The sequence below is a fragment of the Prionailurus bengalensis genome, chromosome X, assembly GCF_016509475.1.
Source record: "Prionailurus bengalensis isolate Pbe53 chromosome X, Fcat_Pben_1.1_paternal_pri, whole genome shotgun sequence".
Taxonomy (NCBI): domain Eukaryota; kingdom Metazoa; phylum Chordata; class Mammalia; order Carnivora; family Felidae; genus Prionailurus; species Prionailurus bengalensis.
In genome coordinates, this window is record NC_057361.1 from 82,717,198 (window position 1) to 82,733,204 (window position 16,007).

The 16,007-nt window shown below is 37.9% G+C and overlaps 1 protein-coding gene across 1 annotated transcript in view; it reads right to left on the reverse strand.

The window, feature by feature from the left end:
* ZMAT1 (zinc finger matrin-type 1) overlaps positions 1–13,867 on the reverse strand; it is a 38,415-nt gene extending 24,548 nt beyond the window's left edge. The window contains exon 1 of the mRNA XM_043570920.1: positions 13,579–13,867. Within this exon, the coding sequence (XP_043426855.1) occupies positions 13,579–13,855 (277 nt within the window). The 5' untranslated portion in view covers positions 13,856–13,867. The remainder of the gene's footprint in view (positions 1–13,578) is intronic.
* Positions 13,868–16,007: the final 2,140 nt, after the last annotated feature.

Sequence of the window (16,007 nt, forward strand, 5' to 3'; positions counted from 1 at the left end):
TGAAGCCCATGAAGTTACTGGCACCCCTTTACCTTTTTCTTTAGAATGGTATTGCCTAGATGTACTGCCTTTGACTCATTTCTTCAAACAAGTTCTTGGTCTGTTTTTCTTTATTAAATGGCACAATATTCCAGGCTTAAAATATCAGCCTTTCTTCTCCCCAGAAAAACACTATTTCATATCAATTTTAGCTTATAACATTATTTCATATCCATCTCTTCCTTTTCATTTCCCGTAACACTACCCTTGTTCAGGTCATCAGTGCCTTTAGGCATCATTTAACTTTGTGATATTTATTTATTTATTTATTTATTTATTTAAAATAATTTTTGGATTGTTTATTTTTGAGAGAGAGAGACACCTAGTGTGAGCAGGGGAGGGTCAGAGAGAAAGGGAGACACAGAATCTGAAGCAGGCTCCAGGCTCTGAGCTGTCAGCACAGTGCCCGACACGGGGCTCGAACTCACAAACTGTGAAATCATGACCTGAGCTGAAGTCGGCTGCTTAACCGACTGAGCTACCCAGGCGCCCCTAGCTTTGTGATATTTATTGAAGTTACTTTCAAAGTACTATGGTAGATTCTGGAAAGAGATAAGAAAAAAGAATGAGCATCTATTGAAGGCCTTCTATGTGTCAAATAAAACAACAGCTTACTCCTATAGTCCTTAAAACAAATCTGCGAGGTAAGTGGCATTTCACATATTCTGAAGATTAGAAAATAGGGATTTAGTACAATCAAAATTACTTGTCACATCTGTTATTTGGTGGAGCTAAAACTTGAAGTTTATCTTGAATTTTTCTATTATATGTACATAACTATCCACATGTTGGAAGTGACACAGCAAGTAAATAATTCCCAATCTCAAGGAATTTACAATTTAGTAATTTTAGTAAGTGTATAGCAAGTGTATAGAAAAAACTATGACCCCCATATGAAATGTCAGAAGTGATATAAAACACAAGGTACAGTGTGTTCCTAATGAGGACTTTTGGAAAAGCTTTCTAGAGAACAGGTTCTGAACTAAGATTTAAAAGGTGTATATAATTCAGGTAAAAAAAAAACTGGAATAAATGTACTTGGGGAGAGGCAAGTATATGAAAGACAATAATTGAAAGGTTGCCATGAGGCCAAATCATAATTGTCTTCACTAGGGCATTTGGATTGAATTTTGCATTCAAAAAGGGAAAAGAAGTGGCTCACAATGGGCATATGAATTAGGAATCAGTTGCAGGAATCGGTCATTGAGGCTTGAAGCCTCAGGAGGGGCAGCAAGCACAGAAAGGAAGGAATGGATATAAGAAGCATATCTGTCAAAACTAGAGGGCATTAAATTCTGAGATTAGAATTTGCTAGGAATATGATGAGCTTTTAGATCTATCACATTTAAGCTTATACAATGTTATTCCTGATGCAAGAAGTGGAGTTTTGGCCTCAATTAAATTCAATAAATTCACCTACAGTTACTTGTCAATGGCAAATTATTTCCGAGTGTAATATGAGTGTGCTGATATTCTGACTTCAGTGAGTCAAAACTGAAATGCAGAAAAATCTGAAATTAAAAAAGAAGATACTGCAGTGTTGATGCACATTAAAATGTACGTAGGAGGATTTATGCTAATTTTCTTTAAACAGCATGCTTTCCCAATCAATTCAATACTATTAAATTTGCGTTCAAAATTTCAGGAACAAATCTTCATGTAAAAATTATTCTCAATCAGGGTATCACATCAAATTCACATGCACAGTTTTTCAACATCATACATGCTGGATTAAAAAAATCTCTGTGGGTAGTCCAATCCATATAATTCTGATAATCAATCATGTTGGGAATCACTGCTCTACAGTACAGGCTAGATCCTTACACGTAATGGCTATCCAATACCTATTTGGTGACTAAGCTGATTGGTATACAGGTCATCTACAATGATACTTATCAAGCTAACTGCTTTAGTCTAACCTGAAAAGATTTTGGAAAAAAAGGAAAAAAAGAAAGAAAAGAAGTATTCTTTGGCACTATCTATGTAAATCTCCAGAGTTGAAATCCAAGAATCTGAGTTTTATTTATTTATTTTTTAGTGTTTTTATTTATTTCTGAGAGAGACAGAGAATGAGCAGGGGAGGGGCAGAGAGAGAGAGGGAGACACAGAACCTGAAGCAGGCTCCAGTCTCTGAGCTATCAGCACAGAGCCTGACACGGGGCTTGAACCCATGAACTGTGAGATCATGACCTGGGCCGAAGTCGGACGCTTAACTGACTGAGCTACTCAGGTGCCCCAAGAATCTGAGTTTTAAGTAGGGTCCCCAAGTAATCTCTTGAACAGCCTACCTAGTGATCCTGTTCAACCTTCCACAAGATAGTTCTGAACCCTGGCTACACATTAAAGTCATTTAGGTTGTTTTAAAACATACCAATACCCAGACACCACTCCAGATCAATTAACCAGAATCTCTGGGAGTGGTTTCCCATCATAGTTTCTTGTTTGTTTTGTTTTTTAAAGTTTCCCAGGTGATTCTGTTGCACAGTGAAGGTTGAGAATCGCTGCTAGCCAAATTTTCATGTGTATTTTCGTCGAATGGAAATTTGTTTTCCTGGAGAGTAGGGGGTCTCAAACTTTAGTGTGCATCAGAATCATCTGGAAAGCCTGTTAAAAGATTAATTTTGGGGTCCCATCCCCAAACTTCTTATTCAGTTGTTCTGGGGTTGGGGACCAAGAATGTACAGTTTTTTATAAGTTCACGGGTGAAACTGTTCCAACACTCGTCCAGGGATCAGACTTAGACCATGCTTAGCGCTTCTACTAGTCGTGGTTCTATTCCTTGAAGGCATGGTAAATATAATCCCTCTTCTAAAATGGCAATCCTCAAATATTTTAGTAGAACCATTACATCTTTATTGCTCCCCCCCTTAGCCTTTTAGTGAACTGATCCCAGCTCTGTCATCCAGCTGAATGTCCAGTGCTCTCACTGTTTACCTAAATCCCTGCAATTCATAAAGTGTAACATAAGCACAATCACCCTAATGGGGTCACAATAACAAAATAGTAAAATGAGATCATCACCTCATTTTTTATTGTAGTAAAATGCATAATATAAAACTTACCACTGTAACCATTTTTAAGTGTAGAGTTCAGTAGTGTTAAGTATATTCACCTCTCTGTTTTGAATGTTTCTCTTCTATTAATATAGCCTAAGATAGCCTCACCAATTTTTTTGGTGGGCACATCATACTATTGACTCATGACAGGCTAACTTTTGTAAAACACAAGCTTCTACTGGGTGTTGTATGTAAATGATGAATAACAATTCTACTCCTGAAACCAATATTATACTGAATGTTCACTAAAATTTAAGTAAAAAATAAAATAAAAATAAACCATCCCCACAATGATAATAAATTTGTGCTTAACTTGAATAAAGATAATAGTTTTTTTTTAATTTTTTTTTCAACGTTTATTTATTTCTGGGACAGAGAGAGACAGAGCATGAACGGGGAAGGGGCATAGAGAGAGGGAGACACAGAATCGGAAACAGGCTCCAGGCTCTGAGCCATCAGCCCAGAGCCCGACGCGGGGCTCGAACTCACGGACCGCGAGATCGTGACCTGGCTGAAGTCGGATGCCCAACCGACTGCGCCACCCAGGCGCCCCAAGATAATAGTTTTAAGAAAAAAAAATTAAAAGATACAAGCTTCTTGGGGCACCTGGGTGGCTCAGTCAGTTAAGTGTCTGACTTCTGCTCAGGTCATGATCTCACAGTTCGTGGGTTTGAGCCCCACATCAGGCTCCGTGCTGACAGCTCAAAGCCTGGAGCCTGCTTCCGATTCTGTCTCCCTCTCTCTCTGCCCCTCCCTTACTCTCAATCTGTCTCTCTTTCTCTCTCAAAAATAAGTAACCATTAAAAAATTTAGAAAAAAATACAAGCTTCTTTTTCACCTGGAGCTGTTAAACTGTCACTCTAGGACATAGTTATATAGATAGAAATTTTTATGGATCCCCAACCAGACCCAATATACACTTAGATTTGTCTCATTTAAGTTTCATTTGTTAGATTCTACCAATAATTCTGGCCTCTCAAGATCTTTTCAGATCCTGAAACTATAGACAAGAGGTTTGTAGAAGGTGGCTTCTTACTGACAACAATTATACATGATGGGGTATTATTTTTCAGAGGGTATCCCACACTGCCAAGTTCTCTTCAAACTGCATTTCCCCTAAATTTGATATGAATGTGATGATATCTACTTTCTAAAGGTAATACCTGAGACCTGGAAAGGTCAAGCAATTTGTCCAAAGTTACACAGTAAGCATCAGAGCCAGGATTCCAATCTAAGTCTGCCCAAGATATCCCTGAGAGTTAGTTTTTAAAAAGGCCAAAGTCTTAAATGAGAAACTTCCTCTCTAGGTCTGGCATATATGAGAAATGCATGTCTACTTCACAAGAGATGCTAATTAAATGTTCCTTTGGACCCTGCTCTATCCTTATCCCCACTTTTGAGACATGATTTTTGGACTCTCAGAAGTTAATGGTCTATAGCAAATTCTGAAAGTGGGAGAGGTAATTGGTGATAGATAGTGCAGATGTTTTTCAGTCTGTCTTAGGGGGAAGACCTAGAAGGCAGGCAAACATCAGGGAATAGATGTTAAATTAGGAGTCATGTGAACAAATGATGTTGGCTGTGAGGAAGGTGACTGGAACAGGAACTAATGCTTATTGTGTACTCACTATATGCCAGGAACTAAAGTTAAGTATTCTCACAAAGAACTGGGTCTTTGGAACTGGTTCTGGTAGGAATGAATACCTGAAGAAACTTCGCAATTTGTATCTCCCCCTTTTTCTTTTTTCTTCTTTGTACTCTCTTCACATCTTTTCTCTTCATAAACTGTTTAGAATTTGAAACAAATATATTTTTATTGGTTGGTTGTTAAATATGGGCTTCACACCAATTCTTAATTCCAAAAGCAGTAAGAGTTTTAAAAAGCACCAGAATGAGAGAGACTGCATGACAGTCTTTACCCTGCTATTAACTAGCTTATGATTAATAACATATGCCACCTTTCAGATTTCCATTTCTAAAGTTTCTCTTGTACTTGACCATATATGTGTTGATAGTCACCAAAAAAAAAATGTTGTATTTTAGAGAGAAATACAAAGAGAAGCAAAATTTTGGTGGGATTCTTATAGAAGGGTCCAAATATCTTAGCTGCTTCCAAATAAAAAGTCTATCAGGAAACACAAAAGATGATTTGAAGTTTTAAACAACTATATAGTTATACAGAGTTTAGGGCCTAAAAATTCAAGAGGTCCTAATATTTTCCCCCTACTCCTCCATTATCTGCATTTCCTTATCTTTGTCCTAACCCTAAAACTGGTTCTCTCCAAGGTATTTCTTTGCAAAAACATACACAGAATTTCTATTACCAAATATAATGTTTTAGTCATCATAACTAATGTCAAATTGCTTTAAGCAAATTATAGTATTATTTTTGTTATAATATAGGTACAAGTGGCTCAGTTTTCTTTCCTGACAATGAAAACAACAAATTCATGGCAAATGGTCCTGCATCTTTCAATCTCATTTAGTTATAAGTTAGGAAAGCTATGGCTAAAAATATAAATAGATTACACATTAGAATATCAAATTACTAAATTAAATGCTGTGATGTGTGATTTCATCCCTCATCTGTAGCAAATAAAGTTTTGAACATGGGAACTTATATCCCTCCCAGTTAATCATAGACATGTTGTTCTAATATTCCTAGCATAGTACTACTCACTTGTTCTTTATTACCTGACATATTTGGATTTTATGCCATCATAAACTTGGAAAAAAATATGGATAGGGGAACAAGATTTTATACTCAGAATCAAAGCCCGGTTTAGGTAGCTTGATAGCGAGATCTTAATGATACAATGCTGTGCTCTCAAATATGGACTGGGATATACTGTCTTTGAAACATACAGGAGCTTCTCATGCTGATAACATTTCTTTGTGTTTTAACATTAAAAAAAGCCATGAGGAATAAGAAAGTACTATCAAAAACTAGGTTCAAAATGGGAAGAGAACCTAAGGCTGATAAAGGAGTAAAGGCTTAAACCGACAGGATATGGAAAAGATAAAACCAATGTTTAATGCATGGTTCCATTTATATTCAAAGTGTAAGAGAGTAAAACTGCTTTGCAATGCTGTCGTCTGTGGTCACAATAAATGGTACACTTCTTCAGGTTGCCAACTGTTAAAAAATTAAGCATAGTTTATAAATATGTTATTTTACAGGAATTAGACACCTCATAAAGTTCTTTAGATTGGAGAAAGATGGTCATATAACAAAACTATGACCTACAGGTACAGAGTACTAGTTTGGGATGATGAAAGATTTCTGGAGATGGGCAGGGGTGAAGGTTGCCTAACAATGTGGATGTACCTAATGGCACTGAGTTGCACACTTAAAAATGCTTAAAATGGCAGTTTAATAAGAAATAAAATACTGAAAGTGTTAAAATAAAAGACAAAAGCACCTTCTTCTCCCTGAAGGGGAGTTCCCCTCCAGAGTCAACCCATCACTCAGAGGAAAATGCGTAAGTAATAAACCTTTGTTTTGCTACTATAACTAAGTGATCCGCTCTTGAATAACAATTATGAGGGTTATTTTATTTTATCTATTTATTTATTTATTTTTAATTTTTTTTAACGTTTATTTATTTTTGAGACAGAGAGAGACAGAGCATGAACGGGGAGGGTCAGAGAGAGGGAGACACAGAATCTGAAACAGGCTCCAGGCTCTGAGCTGTCAGCACAGAGCCCGACGCGGGGCTCAAACTCACGGACCGCGAGATCATGACCTGAGCCGAAGTCGGCCACTTAACCGACTGAGCCACCCAGGCGCCCCTATGAGGGTTATTTTAAATCAAAGAGTGGTTTTGTGACAAATTATAAACAGGATCTGAGAAGAAAGTTCATGTATTTGGTGCTCCTACAATTTTACTATATTTATACATGACTTTAGCCTTTAGTGAGAGAATCAACTAAATTTCTATTAGTGAAAGTGTTTAGTCTTTTTATTTCCTTCCTACAAGAAGTGTTTACATGACTTGAGAAAGCAAAGCTTTCATAATAATTTGAAATGGGGGGAAAAACTATGACCTATAATACTGGGTAGTAGGGAAAAAAAATAAGCTTTTGAGTTGGTCAAACATATCCAAATCCCATCTCGATCTCTAACTATATACCCTTCAGCAAATTATTTAACCACTTGGAGCCAGTTTTTTCATCTAAAAAGTAAAGAAATATACTGTCTCTCCCAGGATGTGGTGAATATTAAATGAAACAAAAATTAAAAAAAAATGTTCGGCACACAAAGTCACTTGATAAAATATGCTCGTTTACTAATTCAGAAGCTGAAATTTTTACTTAGTATTATATATAGTCAGTTTATTTCAGATCAGAGTAATTTTAGAGATAATCTAGTCCAACATTTCTCACTCTTGGCACTATTGTCACTTTGGGCCAGATAATTCATTGTTATGAGGGGCTGTTCCATTCACTGTAAGACACTTAGCAGCATCCCCCAGCCTCTACCAACTAGAAATTGGCAGCATTTTCCAGTTGTCAAAACCAAAAAATATCTCCAGATATTAACACATGTCCCTTGTGGGGCAAAACTGCCTCTAGTTTATAGCTGATTTAGTCTAATGTCCTCATTTCAAAATAAGGAAGCTAAGGCCCAGAGAGATTATAGGAAATAAAGGATTGGGAAAGCTAAAATTTAAAATATATGATTCTAGATTTAGGTAGATTTGGACTATGAAAAAGTTCCAGAAGTTTGAGGAGAGGCATTAGTAATAGTTGAGAGATGTTTTAAGTAAGTGAAACGCAAATGTAAGGACGAATAATTCACATTCTATGGATTAAAATCCCCCATGTTGATATAAAAATATTCAATTCAGCTTGTTCCAGAGTACCTGCCTTTGATGATATAGAAAGCAAAGAGGATTTACTTCCTAGAAACTCATTTTTGTGGAGACCATTGTTGGATTGTGTCTACTCCAAATAGCTGCATTATTATGCTAAAGTTTTATAAAATATCATTAACCTCTGTATACAAAAGTGCAATTGAGTGTGAAATCAAAATTATCCTATTTGAAACTTTTTCCTAATACTACTAGATAACACCAGACAACTTAGGATGAAATACATTTTTGTGATAAAAGAAAAACAATTATGGCTTGAGTCAGACAAAAATGATGAGTCTATGCCTACAATTTGGTCCACCCTTGCTAACGAAATTAAAAACCACACAGGATCTCTGAGGAAAGGAAGATTATAATATCCTTCAGTTCTAAGTAAGAGAACTTTGCTTTCACTAGAATTAAATGTTACTTGGTTACCCTGATAAATTTAAGCTTATTCAAATTAGATCACTCTATAAATGGCTACATTTAATAAAATGAATCTCACTTGCATGATAATTAGATTTAGTTGTACCAACACCAAATTTATTCCTCAAGATAACCCATCATATGTTTATGGCAATAACTAGTTATTAACTGCTTTAATGCTTTGTTGAGGTGGGAATTGCATAGTCCAACTGATCTTGATGCAAAAAAAAATCTAACATTGTAAAAAACTCTTTGCATCCTATTTTTTAAATATGAAATTTATTGTCAAATTGGTTTCCATACAACACCTAGTGCTCATCCCAACAGGTGCCCTCCTCAATATCCATCACCCACCCTCCCCTCCTTCCCACCCCCCATCAACCCTCAGTTTGTTCTCAGTTTTTAAGAGTCTCTTATGCTTTGGCTCTCTTCCACTCTAACCTCTTTTTTTTTCCTTCCCCTCCCCCATGGTCTTCTGTTAAGTTTCTCAGGATCCACATAAGAGTGAAACCATATGGTATCTGTCTTTCTTTGTATGACTTATTTCACTTAGCATCACACTCTCCAGTTCCATCCACGTTGCTACAAAAGGCCATATTTAATTCTTTCTCATGTCTTTGCATCCTATTTTAATAAAGTGACAAGAATGAAAAACTCAAAAGAGTTGGATGCAATAATATAAATCTCAGTCACAGATTTAAAGTCAGCTATTAATAAATCCAAGAAATCATCATTTTAATTCTGCAAAGAGCATACGTGCTGTATTCTCCATGACCGCACCTTTTGAGATAGCCTCCCTCAAGCGTTCTTGATTTAAAAGCATTTTTTAAATAGCTGACTTGGCCTTTGCAATTTTTTAAACTTTTTTAAACATTTTATTTATTTTTAAGGGAGAGAGAGGGGCAGAGATAAAGGGAGACACAGAATCCTAAGCAGGCTCCAGGCTCTAACATGTCAGCACACAGCCTGACACGGGGCTAGAACCCACAAGCTGTGAGATCATGACCTGAGCCCAAATTGGACGCTTAACCAACTGAGCCACCCAGGAGCTCCGACCTTTGTGATCTTTTAATACCATTCATATAAAGGAAAGATGAACAGAGCTCAACACTAAGTTATAGTGGAAAATGGACCATGTTAGCCTTGCCAAGGTATTTTAACACTGTTTCCCCTAAATGTCACAGCCCATTTAAGGAGTTTTCAGAAATATTATTTGTGCTAGAAGTGCAGATGTGTACCTGTAAGCATTATGAACACCCAGTTATAATGCTATCTAGTATCTTTATTTTCTCAGTTTATAAGATTAGTACCTGACCTATAAGTTTAGCAAGTTTTGGGTGTTTTACACAGATTCTCACAATAAAAAATAATGAAGGCTTTCCTATAGCATATTTATAATTACAAAATGTAATGTAATTAATAAAATAACTGGGAATACTAGTTATAAGTTTAATATTTACTTTGTCTTTAAATGAAATATGTGACCTTCATAATTATAAGCACTCTGTGGCTAGTTAGCTCAGGAGTCCTGCCTGCTTGTGAAGTTACAAACTGAATTCAAGTCCTGTGTAAATCCACTAATTTACTTGATCCCATGACAGCTACATTGCATCAGAAAGTCACCATGCCATTCATTCCAATAGGTTAGTAAATGTGAATGGATCTCCAAGATTGGTTTCAGATGGAAAAGAATCAAGGTTCATATCCAAACAAATATGTGATTAATACATGAAGGGGCAGGCTTAGTCAATATTTTCACATATTGACACCTAAAGACACATAGAGACAGAAGATCAGAAACTAACAAGTGGTCATTAACCTCTCTCCAGACATTCCTACCCTAACAAATGCAAAGAATAAATGTTAATTCTAACAGTTTGCTAATTATTCCTTCCTAGATACCAACATTAGATTTATAATGTGTTTTAGTGTACCTATAATATATAAGACACCATGGGTAGAATGCAGATTTATAATAAACAATGGGAGGGCCCTGATAGTTTAAGAGTCTGACAAATTATATTTAAGATTGAATTTTCCTCAATTATTTATTTATTCATTTTATAATTTCATTATCAAGCAATACTATTGACTTCTTTAATCTAGAGTTCTTAGACACAGCTGTGTCTAATTCAACTGTATCCTCATCACTGAGCATAGTGACACACACACAGGAGTTCAATAAACGATTCTCGAATAAATGAAGGAAAGGCCATTAACTAGGTTTTCTTATGATGGACTTGAAACTTCACTGAATAATACGGAGACAAAGGTAATTGTTAGGTAATTACTGTACAAATGGATTATTAACTAAAGAAAAAGCCAGCATGTCCTCCAATCTAAAACAGAATTCACTTAATAATTTATTTTTTTAAATGAAGAGGTAAACAAACAAGAGAGTTTTTGTTTATTTTTGTTTTGATGTTTACTATGATTACATTGGAACATCAATATTGGGTGAAAATTCCTTTTTTTGAGCCATTAAACATGAAGTGTCCTACAAAATCTCATGACTCCCTTTACCATGAATTCTAGGCAGGTATGTTTTGTCATATGTCCATTCACCTGGCATTTGTTTTGTTTGTTGTTTTGTTTTTAAGTTTATTGCCCAATTTCCCAGTTGTAACTTTTGAAACTTCTCATCTTCCCTGCTTGGCAATTTTTAATCTTCACTGTCATTTGCTCATTACCAACCCCAAGACAGATGAGATCCTTAGGAGTGTTGGCTATAGTTGAAAAAAGATCACCAAATGCTTTATTAAACGACTTTTAATGGTTCTATCTGGAGTATACTTATAACAACTGGAATCTTGACAATTCTTTGTCACATTTTAGAGTAATCTCCTAACCAGGGCTAAAAAAAAAAAAAAACAAAGCAAAAGATACTGGCACACCATCAAGAAACATTTTTCTCTCTTCTCTTTTATCCAGTATCTTATAACTGGCAACCATTTATAGTCTTTAGAAATATCCCAAAAAAAAAATATTTTACGATGTAATAGTGCTTTGGACAGTGTACTATATTACATATTTATCTTTTGTTAGGTGGAAAGGTAAAAGTTTTGGTTTGGAGTGAACACATAATTAAGGATATTTACCTAAAATGAAATAGTAAGAGATAATTTTTAGGTAGCAGTTATATTTTTTTTTTCATAGCTTAGTAAATTGTCTCAACACTAACAACACAGATTTAATTACTCACTGAATGTCAAGTGATAACTATGGCCAAAGTTTCTTATGGCTTATGAACTACTGTTCTAGTGCACAGCCATGGAAATGTCATTAAGAGTATGTATCAATGCAGAACTGCAAAATCATGGTTCATACTGTCAGACCAGAAATCAACCTTAAGAGTCTGGCTGGTTCAATACCTCTATTTCAGAAATGTCAAAACCCAAACCCAGGAAGTTTGTGATCTGTTCAGGGTCACAAAATCTAATGGATAAACAACAGAACCTAAGTTCACTGCACCAGACTTCTATGCTAGAGCTCTCCTCGTTTTGTCAGTTAGTAATAGTGTAGACAGGGTATGGTTGCTACATTATGAATTTATACCTCTTAAAGCCATTAATACCTGCATAAATTAAAAAATACTATAACCAATCCAGTCACAGAGACAGGCAAAAAGCCATTTACTGCATGAGATACTGGTCCTAAACCTTACTGTGAAAAGGCCATGAGAGCCAGACTGAATTGTGATCTTGACCACCTATAAAACTGTTCTCTCGTTCTTTCCGGTTACATAGAAAGTTTGGTACAGAAACAAACAAACAAAAATCCAGGTTTCATATTTTCATCCCGAAACAACTGTACAAATCCAGGCTGACTGAAGACAGTAGAATCTTTCCAAGGTTGCCTTCAGTAAGAGAGTTAATAAATAAAAAGACATCACCATATCGCAGTGTATTTCTAACTTCCATATTTAGTAAGTGGCATTTATGTCATGTGCCTATGACAAATATTGTAAAGGATTTTTTTACTGCTTTGCCATTCCCCCAAAGTGAAAGGTGTGAAAGGTAATAAATAGCACACAGGGATATATCACTTAAGAATGTGAAGAGAAAATCATTTTTATGGGCTAATTTTAATGGGGGGTTCTAAAGAAAAGGAACTTAAACTCCGTTTTGGTGTCCACGTCGTTCACTTTGGAGGCAAGTTAGCAATATAAGGTAACACACAAATAACGGAAATTAATTACAAAATTTACGATGGCAAAACACTTTACTGAGATCTTTTGTAGTGGAATTGGTCTCAACAACCTAAGAAGCATTTCCAAACACTGCTTTAAAATGAATCTCAACGGCAAATTTTACAGTTTGCTGTTTACTAGTATATAGTATTTGTGTGAACTAAATAGCATTTATACTGAAATAGTCAAGAAATCTCTTTTTTATGTTAGGAGTAGTATGTGTTGGTAGGTACAACAGCACTTATTAAAATCAAAACCATCTCAAAGATGGGTCCCTAAACCTTGCTCTATAAGGTCACACCCTCAAATAGCCAAAGAAAACTCTGCAATGTGGTATCTGAAATCTGTGCTTCTCCCACACTTCCTTTACTCTCTTCTTAGCACAACCCCCTCCATCGGACCCTATGACCCTAAAATCTAACAGCTCCTACTTTAAAGCTCATGTATACACTCTAACCTCCCCAAATTCCTAATCTCCTCTCTAAATATCCTATTCAAAGTTTCTACACTGCAGGATGCTGAATTTCACCAAAGGGGGTTTCCCCCCTCTTATTTATTTCTTCAGAGCTTTCATCTCTGCCCCCTTTCTCCATCAGTCCCCCTTCCCTTTCCCTGACCCTCCAGTTCCACAGCACCTCTACCTTGTCTCCTTTCTACCAAATCACACCTCAACTTCACATAGCATACTAAGGCTCCCTGGTTGGGAGAGAAACTAAGTGGTATTTTTCTTCCCTTCAAATTCCTGCTTTGTGAATACCTGCAGCTCCTTTTCCTGGGGACCCCCCCCCATCTTTTTCGGGGGTGTGGGGAGAAGTAGGGAAGACCCTCTCTACTTCGGTCCATCTTGCACACTCGGGGCTACTACGGCGGGGCGGGGCGAGCTTGGCCTTTACTGCGCCACAGCAGGTGGGGGGGTGGGGCGGTGGTGAACCGCGCCCAGTCTGATCGCGGACGGGCTGGAGAGGCAGCGAAGGAGATGGGGCAGCCCCCACACCCCGGGACGGGAACTCACCTTCTCTGAGGCAAGGGCGGGTGTCTACTTTAAAACTACTGCCCCCCCTCCCCGCCGCCGCCATAGTGGAGCCGCCAAAGCCGCCGCCGCCGTCGCCACAGCCACCGGCAGGCGGGCTGGCAGGGGTGGAGGTGGCTGAGGAGGCAGGCACAATCACTGCCGCCACTGCCGCCGCCGCCGCGCAGGCGGTGTAGGAGGAGGAGGCGGCAGGGACGGTAGCTTCCTGAGGGGAAGACTCCGCCGCCAGCAGTGTGACTGTGCTCGGCGCCGCCGCCATCGCAGCGAAGCGCGGACAATTGCACTTGCGCCTCGCTCCCGTTAAGCTCTTTTAGCCCCGCCTCCCGTTAGCCCCGCCCCCTTCGCCCCTCTTTTCCACGCTACAGCTCGAGCCTCGTTCTCGCTCCTTCTCCACACCAATAGGAACACTTTAGATCCACGGGCTGCCCCTCCCCCTTCACCAACTGCTTGGCGTCACCCTCTTCCCTTTGGAGGGGAAGCAGGGCCAAGGGCAAAGGGTAAAAAGAGCGGGATGTAAAAGCACGTGGGCCTCACATAGTGAGGCCTCTTCCCTTAGAGGAACTGATCTAAAACCAATTTAAGGTAAAAAACAAAATGACTGGAAACCCATTGATTCCACCTCCAAAATGCTAATTCTCATAGCCCTAAGTACAAAGAGCAGAAATAAGCAGAGTACGTAGTCATGACATTTCGTTCATGGAGCCATAAACGACGATTTATCCATCCATCTATCCATTTAAATTACAGTAGAAACCTGTGAATCTGGTACCCAGCCAAAGAACTAGAATATTTATTGATAATTTAAATCTCAACATTTTCCCCAAACTGCCCTGCTGAAGAAACCATTATCTTGATTTATGTTTATTACCATGATCTTTTTACATATATTCTTATCACATACATGCATGCCTAAACAATGTTTTTTAGTTTTGTTTTCAAATTTCACAGCACTTTGTATCTGTTTCTATGTAGTAATTTGGGACTTGTTTCTTTCGCTAAATGATTTGTTTCTAAAATTCATCCATGTAGATGTAGTTCATTCACTTTGAGTGCTGTGCAATATCCCATTCATTTCCCTGTTGATGGATATGTGTCCTGGTGCATCTGTGCAAAACTTTCGCTTGTGTATGCTCTCCTTTCCAGTCTCACTTCCATTTCCCAGTCTCAAGTCTTCATTATCTCTCATTAGAAGTAAGGCCTCTGATCTATGGGTCTTCCTTCTTCTGATCTCAATCCCTTCCACTGCCCCTACCTCACCACTCTTTCATTTTATGGTTCAGCAATATTAAATTTCTTACAGATTCCTATGAAGACTGTCATTTCATTATGCAATGTTGTATGTATTGCTCCCTCTTCCTGAAATGCACTTTCCCCACATTAGGGGCTCTTATACATTCTTTGAAGCCCAGATAATAATACATCACTTCTTCCAGTGACCTGTCCGACTTCGACTTAATTCCACCCTCCTCTGTGATGCACCCATATCTTGTGCATATTTGTATTGTGTGCCTCTCTTCTCCATAGCCTGGGACCCTTTTGATACGAAATACAGTTTGTATCATTTCTGAATTTTTCATTTTTCATTTTGATTCCTCATGCTCTAGCACATGCTCTAGTCCTACGGCCAAGGCCAAGGTCACAAACTAGTTGTTCCTAGGGCTAGATCCTTAAGTCCCTAGGTCTGGCCCACAGATATGTTTTGTTTATTTACTTCCTTGTCAGTATTTGAAAAGGTCACTTCATACCCCCCCCCCCCAAAAAAAATCTCTTAAAATCATTTGAAAATTTGGCAGTATTGGCTGTACATTCCTGACTGGAAACAACTGGTTGGAGCTGAATAGCAAATTTGGAGACTTGGAATGCTGGGCTCTTAGGAACATATCTTTGTTGTTTTTGTGGTTCAGTAATTTACCCAAGATTACCTGAGTTGTTGGATTATTTCTCTAATTTTCTATCCTGTTCTTCTGGAAGTTAGTGCAATGTTTACTTACCAAAGAAATTACTGGATAGATTACACATAAGAAATGTTCCACTGAAATAGCCAATAGGACAAGGTAAGGATAAAGAGGGGGTGTAATTTTATTCCTTCCAATACTGTGTGTAGGGGGGAGGAAATGCCTCAAAAACATTACTTCTCAAAATATGGATCACAGTCCACTTCTATAAGAACTATTCAGTCAGAATCCTTGAAGAGTGTACATAACTCAGGATTTAGACAGCAAAAGAGAAACTGCACTAGGCATTTTAAACAGAAAATTTAGGGGCGCCTGGGTGGCTCACTCGGTTAAGCATCCGACTTCGGCTCAGGTCATGATCTCGTGGTCCGTGAGTTCGAGCCCTGTGTTGGGCTCTGTGCTGACAGCTCAGAGCCTGCAGCCTGTTTCAGATTTCCCTGTCTCCCTCTCTCTTTG